This window comes from Polyodon spathula, chromosome 5 (genome assembly GCF_017654505.1).
Source record: "Polyodon spathula isolate WHYD16114869_AA chromosome 5, ASM1765450v1, whole genome shotgun sequence".
Lineage (NCBI taxonomy): Eukaryota > Metazoa > Chordata > Actinopteri > Acipenseriformes > Polyodontidae > Polyodon > Polyodon spathula.
Window position 1 is genome coordinate 49,626,590 of NC_054538.1, and position 15,206 is coordinate 49,641,795.

General features: G+C 39.3%; 1 protein-coding gene across 1 annotated transcript in view; it reads right to left on the reverse strand.

The window, feature by feature from the left end:
• The window catches only part of elp3 (elongator acetyltransferase complex subunit 3), a 162,900-nt gene that overhangs the window by 112,453 nt on the left and 35,241 nt on the right, over positions 1 to 15,206 (reverse strand). The window contains exons 6-7 of the mRNA XM_041250697.1: positions 14,950 to 15,018; positions 12,423 to 12,577 (exon numbers count right to left, since the gene is read on the reverse strand). Coding sequence (XP_041106631.1) covers positions 12,423 to 12,577; positions 14,950 to 15,018 — 224 coding nt within the window. The remainder of the gene's footprint in view (positions 1 to 12,422; positions 12,578 to 14,949; positions 15,019 to 15,206) is intronic.

Consider the following 15,206-nt stretch of genomic DNA (forward strand, 5'->3'; position numbering starts at 1 on the left):
TACAAGGACATCACACTTTGGCTGTGTGCCGAGAACATCTTGCGATACTTTGTTTCCTTTTAAGGGGAATATAAATTCTGCGGCAAGGACACACTACTTTGTCTTGTTTGTGCATTACTATAAAAGCTGTACCTTATAACTACATATCAGAGAAACATCAACAGATTGCCTGTGAGGTGTTGTCTCTCCAGAATTCTGCTTAATGAAACTGTGCTGCTTATCAACTCTCTGAGACTATTTAAAATTTGGTACCAATAATTTGGCATAGTCGGCAGGATCCTGCACTGATGTTACTGGTATTTGCAGTGTGCATAGGCACAGTAATATAGGGATGAGTAATAGTAGTTATATTATTAAAACAGAAAGTATCTTTGTGTTGAGATCACTACGTGGGGGCTAGAGGCAGTGCTGTGAGTGATTCCCCAGACCGATCTCCCCATGGTAGCGTATTTAGGTAAGTCATAGAGATTTACCGCAGATCTAAATGTGTGAGTGAATCAGGGATCTGCAGCATGTTGTGATGAGATCATTAAGTGGGGGTTGGAGGCGGTCTGCTGAGAGTTGCTCAGTACAGGTCTCCCCACAGTTCAGTGAATGATTGTTGAATATATGTTTGTATATGTATACTGTCTCTAATGGTGATCAGTGAATTGATAACATTGGTTGGCCTTGAGCATACCAGCTGAGCCAATAAAAAGTTAATATCAGACTCTTAGTGATAAAGGGAACAGTGTTATTCCTAGGGATATTTTGAGGTTAGTTGCAATCTGTTTCGCTGTCACCATCAGGTAATAGGATAAACCTGTTATAATAACTGCCACCAAATAGTGGGGCGGACGTGTACATTTGGAGTAATAGAAAAGCGAAACTAAGTAAATATGACGGCACAGGATAAGCAGAATGTGCAACTATCCACACCAGGTGAAACTGATAAGTGGTACTTGAACCATAAACTCCAGTTAAAGCCAATAAGTGCACATACAAAAAAAATGAAAATTTAATATGCAAAGAAACAAAACCATTTATTAATGTACATGCCCAGAGAGGGGGTGCTTTTTGCTTCTTTAAATAATGGAGCAATAATCACTGTAAGGCCCAACCGTCCAGATAATTGAACACTCTGATGCCTTTGAGTCTCACTGGAGCCAGGATAGCGTCCATGCAATTCTAGAAGGCACGGGGAGCTAGAGTGAGGCCAAATGGCAAGACATGGAACTTGTATGCCGTTCCTTAAAGCGAACCGAAGGCACTTTCTGTGCGCTGGTCTTAGGTGGATGAATCAAGGGCGGCTGAAATTATTAAAGCCTCCACGGCAGCAGACACAGCCGACTGTGCTGGTCTTTGAGGCTGCTGGGTCCTAGGGAGCCAGTTTGACACTGTTTTACGTACTGGAAGTGGTCGCTTGGGAAGAAGGCAAGCCAGTGTCTTCATGGATTCCTGCGCTGCAGCATCTCGTCTACTGCGGGACCAAACGTATACCCTGGAGTAATGAGGGCATCCAACCATGGTGCTTTGTCCCAGTCAGGCATGCGTGCCTGGGAAAGCTAAAGCCAGCTATGTGCAGCTACCAGCGCAGCTAGGTTTCTACCTACAGCCTGTCCATTAAGCTTGGACACATGGAGCAGGTTTCTGTTAACCAAGCACAGCTCATCCAGCTGTGTGGTGAGGGACTGTGGTTTTCAGACAGGGACCGCAGAAAATGCAATTGGTAGGCGACTGCACTATATGAGTAGGCTTTTTTGAGGATCACCTCAGAGACCAAGCACTGCTTGTAAGGACAGACAGCACCCTTGGATAGGAGCGCTATAAATTAGGTGCCTGGACCAAGGAGGCAACAGAAGCCTCAGCCGGTGGAAAATGGGCCAGGCCTATACAGGACTAAGGGACGCATAATACTCCTTGGAACTGCTGGATAGCCATTTCTCAAGTGTGTGCTTGGAAAAAGCTGCGATTAGCCAGTGCCTCCTTGGTGTTCTCTGGCTCAAAGCAGTAAGAGCACCTGCTGTGCTTGTCCTCAATAGGCGAACTGGTCTTGCATGTCTCACAGGGATAAAACCCAGGCATAATGCATGCAATGCAGTGTACAATGTACAGTTGTATAGGCTCTCTCAATCTGCCTATAGGGATGAACCGGATGGGTCATGACCCAAGCGGGCTGGTTCGGTGACTTCAGCACCGTGTCAGACCCAGGACGGTACCAGGTCGGTTCAGTATCGGTGTGGTACACTGCTGCAGCAGGGTGACCCTGGAGGGCAACATTCTTTCAGTGCACTATTCTCACTGAAAAATAAATACATAAATTAATTAATACATTAACACATTGCCATGTGACTTGCAGTCTGTATTTTATTTAAAAAAATACCATTATAACATATTCATGTTTTAATAGTTTAACAAATTAAATAATTGTGCATGCCCAATAAATAACTAACATCCGTTCCATCCAACTCTAGTAAAATAAAGTTTTTTTTTTTTTTTTTTTTTTTTTAATATAGCGCTTAAATCTAAACAACATGTAAATATGGTAAATTTTAAACTAGGTTAACACTAAAATTGAAAGACAGGGAAAGTCTGTGTTGAAATGCTTCTAAAAAGTAAACCACATTTTTTTTTTTTTTTAAACATAAGCACAAGCATGAACACGAAGCGTTATAAAATTACACAACACGATTTTTTCCAACCCACTAATACCTTAGCGACTATGACATTTTTAAATGTCAGGTTCATGTATTAAGAAAGCAGTATCACTTCTCTGCAAATTTACAAAAAAACTTACATAACACCTTAAGTTTAAAAGATCAGTTTGTGCCTTGACAGAGGCTCTCAAGCAGCCATTTCTGGGTGTTTTTGTAACCAATAGAAGATCAGCTTCTTGCACAGCTAGCCCAATCAGAAGTGATAGGGGTGGGACGTAAACATTTTTTAAAAATATTTGTGCTTAGGTGCTAGACTATCACAATTCAGTTTTCAGAAACTTGTGTGGCTCTCTAGAAATATACCCAAAGTGTCTTTCTAGCAACAGAACAAACATAGGAAATATCAATAAATAAAAAGTACTTGTCCAATGGGCAAAGTATAACAGCAAACCATGTAGTCCTGGGCGTCGGGCAATACGAACGACACACCCCTGTTCATGGCTGAGATCATTCATTCCCTGCCTCCAGGAGAATCTGTTCTATCCTTTTAAAGTCAGTCTTTGGCTTGAATTTGAACTTGCTTAGTTGTCCCATGTACTGTTAAATACTGATTTCTCTCAGTTCTACCCATTAATTCTTGGGCTCTGACCACTAGCCTCCCATTGTAGTCTTCTCTGAGTTAAAAACACAGAGTCACCTTCCACTTTCTGTAGTGGAAGACAATTAAGAAACTAATACTGTGGCTCTCTTTTAGATAAACTAATGAATCATAATAGTTGTGGTGATTTGTTTGAGTGTTCGGTGAAGATCTAGACACTCAACACCATAAGCAATTTTTGGTTTTGGTAATTTAGTTTTTAACCTTGAGCTTTCAATCTCTGAACATTAGAGATGACTATTATTATTATTATTATTATTATTATTATTATTATTATTATTACTATTATTATGTTAAAGGTTACTAATGCTGTAAGAAGATTTGTGAAAGGCAAAGGATAGAGTAAAGCATGCTATTATGATTATTATTAAAATGTCCCCATTTTAGATTAGAAGCATTAAGAGAGTGAAATTGTCTGAGAGCCACACAGGGATTGTATTAAGGGGCAGCTGAATGAAAAAGGAACCTGAATTACAGAGGGAACATGTCTTCGAAGTGGGCACGCAGTACTTATCAGTCCAGGGTGATAAGCGAATTCATTTAGATTAGACGATTAGTTTAATTGCATCGCCTGCTAATCAGGATGAACAGAAAGATTCTCCCTTTACATCCATTTGATCCCTTGTGAGGGAATGTTTCCAGTGACATTTATTATCTCTGCTTGCCTGTAGAGTAAGGGGGGAATAATTAGAGGCCTTAGTTCTACAGTCTAGTCAGCAAAGCATGCTTGTCAGTACTGGGGCCTTGCAAAAAAAGAGCTAGTACAGTCTTATTTACACAAGTGTGCTAACGTTATGGTCATGTTGTGGACAGTAGCATTTTAATTGTTTGTTTAGTATTGACGTTAGTTGGTTTGGGATGCTCATTGCTTAAAGTAATGCTGTGATTTTAATAAATTGTACAAATACATGCTAAGCTAAAAAACTTTACAGTGCATTCAAAATCCCAAATGCTCCATTGCAAATTAAGCAACAATATGTTTCTTTCATTCCTAAAACGTGTTGGCACTTAAACTGTGACCAGTTAATTCCTCTGGTATCAAGCCCCAAAGCATATTTTCTTAAAAATGCTTTTCAGTTTCTATTTTTACATCTCGCAACTCTTTTAGACAGAAAAAAAAATAATTCTGTTTGTGGCTTTTAGCATTTGGTTTTTATTTAAAAAAAAAAAACTTTAATAAATGAAGAAAATAAAAAGTATGTACCATAACATTAAGATTTTGTACTTTATTGGGACCATCAATATTTCCTCTGAGACAGTTTTATTTTTGGTTTGCCCTCAATGGGAAAAAGTTTTGGAGAGCCCTGGGTTCTGGTAATGGTGTGGGAAGAAATATAGGTTGGCAGGTACAGCCAAAACGTTTTCTGAACATAGATTAGAAAAATAAGGGTAGATAAGCAACGTTAACATACATTTTGTAACCATTACCAGGTATTTACCTCCTAAAGACCAGGAAATCTGAATAAGATAAGTCCCTGGGAAGCGGCTTCACGCAGGGTACTAGGCCGCTGCGTGACATTACAAACAACAGGCTGTGTTCACAATACACATGTAATTTGTAAAACTAATACAACATTACTTAAAAATGCCTTAAGTGTAATACATAAAAATTAGCAATTTTTTAATAAGCAACATGTACTTATCTAATAGGATCTCATTACAGGCTCAGTTCTTAAAAGGAAAAATGGCAATAAGATCTGTGCGTGCAGTCCCTTTATGTCCTCAGGGGCGGGTCATCTACGCGTCACAGGCTTGTCCAAGCAGATTTGGTATAAAATATTCAGGTTTCAGGGTCTTTAGAACATCAAATACATGAACAAATAATATATATATACTGTTGATTTCTTTGGCGTTTCATTTTTTTAACACACATTAATTGCATTCCTCTGTCATGATCCTCTTAGCATTCCATAATCCATTCCCCGCGATACCATTTTAATATACAGTCCTTGAGCTCCTGCGAAACACTGAGTGCAGTCTGCGTTTATATAGAAAGTTAGTCCATGAGCCAAAACTCAGAAAGCCCTTAGTTTTTGAGTAGCTGGAATTCTTCTGTATAAATATGTGTAAATATAAAACTATAAAGTAGGGGCACCAATATTAATCCAGAAATAGGACAACACGTTTATGTTGGGTTGTTTTTTGGATGATGATAATAACTAATAAATAATAATAATAGCATCAGTAATAAAACAAACAAATTAGATGGATGCAGTAATTGTATCAATTAAATATGCAATTAAAACTTTAGGTTATTACCATAACCCTGGCTCCCTGAAAAAGAAAGACAACCATTACCGAATGGGAAGAGCCCTCTCTGACCATCAATCACTGACAATCAGGGCCCTGCTGTGAGGAGGAAGACCCTCCCATCTCGTGCTGAAGAGGGACGTCCTCACAGTAGCATATCACCATTTTCTTTCGAAATCAGGAGGTAGGCTGGGGACAAGACCTCGAAGGGAAATGGTTGTCATTCTTTTTCAGGGAACCACGGTTATGGTAATAAACTAACGTTCCCTTTCAATGGAATGACAACCATTACCGAATGGGAAGTTGTATCAAAGCTGTCGTGGCTCCAGATTACTGACAGTACAGCCTCACGGCGATAGCCTCAGAGCCCAAATAACGCCTAAGGGCATGCCTCCTGCACCACCCTAGAGCCCAGAGAGGGTCTCGGTTTGCAACACCAAGGCGGTAAACACGTGCAAATGTCTGACTACCTGTCCATGTAGCAGCATTGCATAGCTCATCCAAGGAGGTGTCATGAAGGAAAGCCCACAAAGTTGCTTGGCCCCTGGAAGAATGTGCCGTAATGTCCCACGGCAAGGGTGAGTCTGTCTGTTCACACGCCAAACGTATAGCATCTGCCACCCAGTGCGCCAGACGTTGCTTCGATATTTCCTGACTTCTAGAGTGGGACCCAAAGCAGAAAAACAGCTAGTTAGACTGTCTCCAGGACGCTATCATATCTAGGTAACAGCGCAAAGTCCGAACAGGGCAAAGCATGTGCTGTCTACGGTCCTCCTCTGACTCGTGCGGGGGAGGTCTGAAAGTTTCCATACCACTGGTTGGTTAATATGAAATGAAGATACCACCTTTGCGGTCCATTTATTCAGCACCTGTCAGGCACGTCAGGTCCAATTTATTTTGACATGTGCAGTTTAAAACTCATTTCTCATGAGGATTGAACAAGGTCAGGCAGGCCAAGGGTGACCTCAGAATCCAGAACAAGTTCATTCGAGTCACAAGTCTGCGAAACCTGCGATTAACTGCCTCTGAAATACAAGCTCAGCTAAATGCTACTAGAAGTACAGCTCTTTCACCATCAACTGTTCAAAGGAGACTGCGTGAAGCTGGCCTAACTGGAAGAATTGCTGCAAAGAAACCATTGTTAAGAGTGCAGAATAAGAGGAAGAGACTTGCCTGAGCAAAAAAACACAGAAACTGGACATTTGAGGAGTGGAAGTTGGTCTTATGGACCGACGAGTCAAAATTTGAAATATTTGGGTCCAACCGCCGAGTATTTGCAAGACGCAGAGAGGGTGAGCGCATGAGTTCTGCATGTGTGGTTCCCACTGTCAAGCATGGAGGAGGAAGTGTCATGGTCTGGGCTTGCTTTGCTGGTGACAGAGTTGGTGATCTTTACCAAGTCCATAGCAAGCTCAACCAGCACGGCTATCATAGCATACTTCAGAGGCATGTCATTCCATCAGGATTACGGCTAGTTGGGCAGTCCTTCATTCTTCAGCAAGATAATGACCCAAAACACACTGCCAACGCAACCAAGGAGTTCATCAGGGGAAAAAAGTGGAAAGTTTTAGACTGGCCAAGTCAATCTGCTGATTTACATCCGATTGAACAAGCATTTCACTTGCTGAAGAGGTGACTGAAGTCAGAAACTCAGAAAACAAGCAACAGCTAAAAATGGCAGCAGTAAAGCCTTGGCAAAGCATCTCAAAGGACGATACCAAGAGTTTGGCGATGTCAATTGTCGCAGACTCGCTGCTGTTATTGCACGCAAGGGATTTGCGACTAAACACTAACTTTTATACTTCTTATATTTGCTTTAAGTTGAATTGTCCCAATAATTATGCTCACATGAAATGGGATAGGACTCAAAGTGTTGTTATTCTTAGTTGGTAAAACATGAATGTATTGAAAATGCCAGAAATAAAAGGTGACATTCTGTACTTTTGCCTCATACTCATCTTTTAATCATATTTTCATATTGCTTGAGTATACAGCACAAATAGCAATTTTGACTTTACTGTTGTAAATATTATGGAGGGCAATGTAATTAAAAATGATTCTTAAAGCATTTCAAACTACAGTACTGTTAAAGTATTTGCCCCCTGTCTGATTTTCTGTATTTTTCCATATTTTTGACACTGAATGTTATCAGATCTTCAACCAAAATCTAATAAGATAAAAGGGACCCTGAGTGAAAAAATAACAAGACATGTTGATACTTATTTAATCTATTTACTAAAGAAAATTATAAAACACCCAATGCCCCCGTGTGAAAAAGTAAATCGCCCCCTTAGACTCAGTAATTGGTTACGCCACCGTCACCTTCAATAAGTGCAACCAAACGCCATTGATCAGTCTCTCACAGCACCGTGGAGGAATTTTGGCCCACTCTTTCATGCAGAACTGCTTCAACTCAATGACATTTGTGGGTTTGAGAATAAACTGCTTGTTTCAGGTCCTGCCACAACATCTCAATGGGGTTCAGGTCTGGACTGGACTAGGCCATTCCAAAACTTTAAATTTCTTGTTCTTCAACCATTCTGATGTAGACTCTCTTGCTTGTGTGTTTCGGATCATTGTCTTGCTGCATGACCCAGCTGCGCGTCAACTTCAGCTCACAGACGGATGGTCTGACATTTTCCTGTAGAATTCTCAGATACAGAGCAGAATTCATGGTTCCTTCAACGATGGCAAGTTGTCCAGGTCCTGATGCAGCAAAACATCCGCAAATCATGACACTACCACCACCAAGCTTGACCGCTGATATGGAGTTCTTACTGTGGAGTGCAGTGTTTGGTTTGCGCCAGACATGACGGGGCCCATGTTGGCCATAAAGTTGCACTTTTGACTCATCTGTCCATAGAACATAGTTCCAGAACTGTTATTTATCCCTTTAATTGGGTTGAGTTAACTAGGGGGCAATAACTTTTTCACACCTGAAGATTGTATGTTTGATTATCTTGCACACCAAACAACTGAAAGCACCACTAAACTTAAGTGTTATTTTTTCTCTTAGACTCCCTCTATATACTAGGGGGAAAAAAAAAAAAAAAAGATTCCAGTTTTTTTTTTTACTATGGAAATCAGTTAACCCTAGTTTTGATGTCAATGACAGAACATGCACTCAAAAAGAAGAGTCAACACATTGTAGCAGGGAAGGGAGGGGGTTAAAATCATCCCTTCCAAATGCAAGTGCAAATGTGTGTAAATTGTTCTGCTAATTTGTTTAATTGTTTTGGCAGTTGGCAGATTATTGTGAATTAGTGCCAGCTGCCTGTGCCTGTTCTGTGGGGAATAAAAACCCCACAGATGATTCATTCGAGGCTGCTGCTGAAGCTAGAAGCCCGGTTGTTAGAGAGGATAGAGCCTTACATACGTAATGAATTGTGGAAACTGCCACTATTTTACTGGAAGAAAATAAACAAACATTTTGAATACTATTCACTGGAACATACGAGCACTGTAAAAAAAAATATATTTTTTTCTTATATCTAATATGAATGTGAATATATAGGATGAAGTTAAAATTACAGTCTCCATCTGCTGAGGAATGCAGGAGCAAAGAGCAGTTAAAACTGCATAAAGATCAGGTGGACAGGTTTTCCAAGAGATCCAGTGATCCTCCCAATCAGTGAAAGAATGTAGCAATAGATAAGAAAGAAAGAAGAGGACATCACCTTGCAACCCCCTCCAAAACAGTGGAAGGGTGTTAAACAAAGGCATCTGATAAAAGACAAGAACAGAGGAAGGAAAGAAGGAAGGAAGGAAGGAAGGAAGGAAGGAAGGAAGGAAGGAAGGAAGGAAGGCTATCCTGAGATCAGACCAAAGGAAATATCACTGCATGGTTCATAGGAAAGGGACCAACACTTGAATTTACAACTCATTCATTCACAGGATGTCCCTTCCAACAGAGAGGGCTACCATTCTACAGGCGAGGCAGCCCACCGGGTCCAAAAAGGCAGCAGCCGGGCCTACAAAATTGAAAAAACAATTTCATAATTCCACATGCGACGTTAGTTATCAGGTTTGTTTTAGCAGAACAGGCTCTGCAAGGCTTCTGCGCCACCTCACCTCCCCACAAGCACCATTGGGCCGGTTACATTTAACTAGTATAATATATACAGTGCACATGGCTTCCGTTTCATGAATCCTTTTGTTTACTAAACTAAAATACAGAACTCAACGAGCAGCATCGTCACAATGCGTATCTCTTCCAGTTAAAGCAACAGTAGCATAATATTGAGCAAACCACCAAATCATTTTTGCTGTTGTATATTCAGAATAAAACACCACCTATCATAAAGCAACCTAAATATTCTACATCTGTTTAAATCTAATAAATAATATTTATAAAATAATCTTAATAGTGTAAATATTGTAACCTGGCCAAAACAATAGAAAATACATTCCAACATTATAATAGTGTAACATTACTAATTACAACTAACCATCAAGTACTGACATCAGATGAATCTAAGTGAAGTTACTTTGTTTATTCATAACCTGTAAATAATTCAAAACAAGGACACCTGGTTGTTCTTTTAATGGTCAGTGCAAATGTAGACGTTACTCCATCCATTCACAGAAAGTCACCAGTAGATGTTTTACATTGAACTACAGTCCAGAGTTAAAAAAAAAAAAGAACTCCTTTCCAAATCCAATTATCTTGCCTTTTCTTATTAGTCACTGCGCTGTTCTGCTTATCTATGTCTTTATATTCATCATAATGTTAAATTACCTTTCTAATTTCGATGTTACCCAAGTTTGGATTACTTCTTTTAGCACTTGCTATATCCATTATTTTATTTCAGTTCACACATTCAAAGTTTGCTGAGGCCATACTCCCAGAAGATGTTTCATGACTGGCTAGCAACAGCCGCAGAAGCTGCTGTGTAGATTCATTACAGCGGAACTCATGCAGGGATCTTAACTTTAGCTAAAAACAAGGCCATAAAATTGGCAACACTTTCAAACGGAATACGATTACTGTAGAATGTTGCTATCACAAGCACTGCATAATGAATTAGGGTCCTTCGTTTAATATGCAAATAACTGGTTTAACACTGACATAACATGTGTTGAGCGTCAGCATTAAAAAAATAAAATAGACACGTTTACTTCTACTAGTAGCTAATATATAAGGTTGTCCTCGAATATGTAATATGCTATTCAATTTTTTTTCATGTAATCGTGTATTTGACTTCACTACCAATCCCTAATTAGGATTATTATAATTCAGTTTTAGTGGATGTGACCATATGGTAACATCTTGCTTGTGGGTTTGCTTGTGAAAAAATGAGTATCATTTGTACACGTACATTTTCAAATCTTGAATACAGTATTTTTATTTTCTGACAAGCACACAAATGTGTGCATGTTTAATGGCTGGAGTAACATATAATGAAAGGCTTAATTTAGCCACTCCTTGGTTACCATACACAGATAGAAACATACTGAAAATAAAAACCATCATGAAAAAATATCTTAATATATTGGGCCAGACAAAATTGCATACGGGCCAGTAATAACACTAGCTCAATGGGCCATGGGCCAGTTAAATATCTAAACGTATAATCCTGGAATGGGTAAAGGACCCCAGGTACAGCCCCTGTCTGCACAACACTGACCACTGTATAAATGGTATAACTATTAACTATAAAGCTGTTCCATCAATAATGCTTAAGTGTTCGAAGATAAATATATATCATATTTTAAATGTATAACTCCCACAATGTTAAGCAGCTAGCTTATTTGTTGCATAATAACAATATTTAGACTCCTGTTTGTATCTCTCCCCTCCATTTCAGACTTACTAGCATTTTGTTTGACCATATATTTAGAATTCCCCCTGATGTTCTTTATACAACAGCTAAAGGTTGCTGGCATTCAGAGAAAAGTGTATATGTTAAACAAAGCAGGGCATAGTAACCATTTTTATGAACCATTTAAAATTGTTCTTCAGTCATAGTATTTAGGAATGCTGCTTGGACACTGTCCGAATTCAAAACTGTTCTTAAGTAGATATCGCTCTCTAGTGAAACCAATAAGAAAATACAGTTGAGTTAAAATAAATAGCTTTGATAAATCATCTTTCTGAAATGGCCTTCCTGGTAATGTACTGGAGGACCTTACTCATGATTGGGAGTTGATTAAATGTATCTAATTGCAAAACAGATTTAAAAAAAACAAGCTAGACTTCCATGCAGCAAAAAGTCATAGGCGGTATCACATAGCTCTTATAAAAGGAGCCCTTCTTGCAATTTGCAGTTTGGGGTATTGGAACATCAATAAATAAATAACAAGAACCATTCCCTATATGTCCAATAATCCATGTAAAAAGACAAGCCATTCCAATTTTCTTTTAGTCCACATTTTGGGAGCCCCCATAGCCAAGAATGAATATTAATCTATTTAAGCTCCCTCTCTGTATCCCTTCCAATTCCCTTATTGTAATGCCCCATGTTTGGTTTTCCATTTTAAAGTGAGCACAGTTGCACCTGCCCTTAACAGCATTTTCACCTGTTCTGAATTTTGAATTACAAAATAATAAATCTGCGTTTGGGCTGTGCTCTGGAGGAAAAGACAAATGCATCATATTGCAACTTTGGCAGTTAGAAGAACAAGCTCAGAGTACTAATCACCTTAGAGAAGCGTTTGAAACTTAAACCATTCAAATGTCAGCAATACCAATACAAAGAGAGCAACCTACAAAATCAGACCTGTTCGTTCAACTGCTCAGAGTACTCTGCTTCACTCTGGTCACGACTAGGCAGTTCACAGGGAGAGCATGACAGAAACAGAATTACTGAGGTCAATAAATGTGTGTTCAATATAAACCCAAAAGAGTACACTGTTGGCTTAGAAAGTGATCCTCTTACCTTACAGCCTCAGCCACGTTGTTGGAGGTGTGTCCAGACAATGCATCATGCAGGTTCCTGATGAAGTAGTCTCTGTATTCTTCTGCCAGTGCCATGAAGGTGCCACCCATCACGATAAACTCCACTTTGTCCACACTGTGACCCAGTTGCTTCAGCTACACAGGAAGCCAAGAGACAGCGGTCAAACACAGCAAAAACATAGGAAGATTGCAACCAGACTACTGAAGTGATACCAGGAAGTAGCAGCAGCTTTTACTTCTGTAGCATTCTCAGAAATAAGATTTTCAACAGAAGGGGTGCATTAATAATGTTAGAGCTAACAAAAGGCACAAAATTAAATTTCAAAACAATGGCTGCATTTCTTTAACCCTCCAAGTAGTACGAATGTACCGGTACGCTCACAGCTCTCTGGTCCCCATGGAGTACAAACGTACCAGTGCATTCTGCAACTTTAAACTACTAAATTACTGAGCCTACAAAACCCCTGATCATATGATATTGTAATACTAGGTTTCTGTACCACTTTTTATTGGTCTCTTGCGCCCTCTGACAGACATTGACTGAATTACATATAATAAACCCAGTCACAAAAATGTCAACAGTGTTTGTAAACCAGGGAAAATCACTAGGCGAGAACGTAGTATTAGTAATAATATTAAATTCAGATTTAAATTCAAATACATACTCTCTCTCTTGTTGTAGTTGTTCAACCCCATCTTTTAGTCAAAACCTTTCCCTATGACTAATATACAGTGCCTTGCAAAAAAGTATTCAGACCCCTGACCAATTCTCTCATATTACTGAATTACAAATGGTACATTGAAATTTCGTTCTGTTCGATATTTTAATTTAAAACACTGAAACTCAAAATCAATTATTGTAAGGTGACATTGGTTTTATGTTGGGAAATATTTTTAAGAAAAATAAAAAACCGAAATATCTTGCTTGCATAAGTATTCAACCCCCACACATTCATATTTGGTAGAGCCACCTCTCGCTGCAATAACAGCTTTAAGTCTTTTGGGGTAAGTATCTACCAGCTTTGCACACAGTGTCGGAGTGATTTTGGCCCATTCTTCTTGGCAGATTAGCTCCAGGTTGTACAGGTTGGTTAGACGACGCTTGTGGACCACAAATTTTCAAATAGTGCCACAGATTCTCAATGGGATTGAGATCAGGATTTTGACTGGGCCACTGTAGGACATTCACTTTTTTGTTCTTAAGCCACTCTAATGTTGCTTTGGCCTTGTGCTTGGGATCATTGTCCTGCTAAAAGGTGAATTTCTTCCCAAGCTTCAGTTTTTTAGCGTACTGAAGCAGATTCTGTTGCAGTATTTTCCTGTATTTTGCTCCATCCATTCTTCCTTCAATAACAAGATGCCCAGTCCCTGCTGATGAGAAGAATCCCCACAGCATGATGCTGCCACCACCATACTTCACTGTAGGGATGGTGTGTCTTGAGGCATGGGCAGTGTTAGGTTTGCGCCACACATAGCGCTTTGAGTTTTGGCCAAAAAGCTCTATCTTGGTCTCATCTGACCACAAAACCTTTTCCCACATCGCAGATGGGTCACTCTCATGCTTTCTGGCAAACTCCAGACGTGCTTTCAGATGGTACTTTTTGAGTAACGGCTTCTTTCTTGACACCCTCCCATACAGGCCAGTGTTATGCAGAGCTCTTGATATGGTTGCCTGGTGCACCATTATTCCACTCCAAGACAATGAACTCTGTAGCGCCTTCAAAGTGATTGTTGGCCTCTCTGTGGCTTCTCTCACAAGTCTCCTTGTTTGAGCGCTGAGTTTTGAGGGACGGCCTTTTCTTGGCAGTGCCTGGGTGGTGTGATGCAGCTTCCACTTCCTGATTATTGATCCAGCTGTGCTCACTGGGATATCCAAACACTTGGATATTATTTTGTACCCTTTCCCTAATCTATGCATTTGTATTACTTTATCTCTAACTTCTGTAGAATGCTCTTTGGTTTTCATTTTCCTTCAGATTCACAGCCTTACCAATGATCCTTCAACAGTGGGGTTTTTATCCAGAAAATGTGACAGCAACTTTAATGGTTCACAGGTTGAGGCCAATGGTAAGGTAATTGTGTCCTTGTTAGGGCAATTTCTTTCATCGGTGCAAACTGGGAGCTTCCACAGCACAGGGGTTGAATACTTATGCAAGCAAGATATTTCAGTTTTTTATTTTTCTTAAAAATATTTCCCAACATAAAACAAATGTTATCTTACAATAATTGATTCTGAGTTTCAGTGTTTAAAAATAAAATATCGAACAGAACGAAATTTCAATGTACCATTTGTAATTCAGTAATATGAGAGAATTGGTCAGGGGTCTGAATATATATATATAATGTAGTCATAGTGAAAGGTTTTGACTAAAATCATATCATGTTTTTATATATATATATATATATATATATATATATATATATATATATATATATATATATATATATATATATACATTATTTTAGATACTACTTATTTCTAAAAGGGTCTTTAACAATACACTGACCTGCTCTACACGATGGCGAGTCTGAAGGAAAGGGTCATATCGAGCACGGATCGCTCTCATTGACGTTGGCTGTGAAGGGAAACAGACACACAGTCACAAATACATAAAAAGTCTCAAGAAATGAAACATATTTCATACACTAGCCACCAGGGCTTGTGGATGAAAAAAACCACCAGCCTCACAGACATTTTACTGATCCAGGATAATCATTTGATATTGTCACACTCTCTGACTGAGAATCTGCTATCCATAAACAG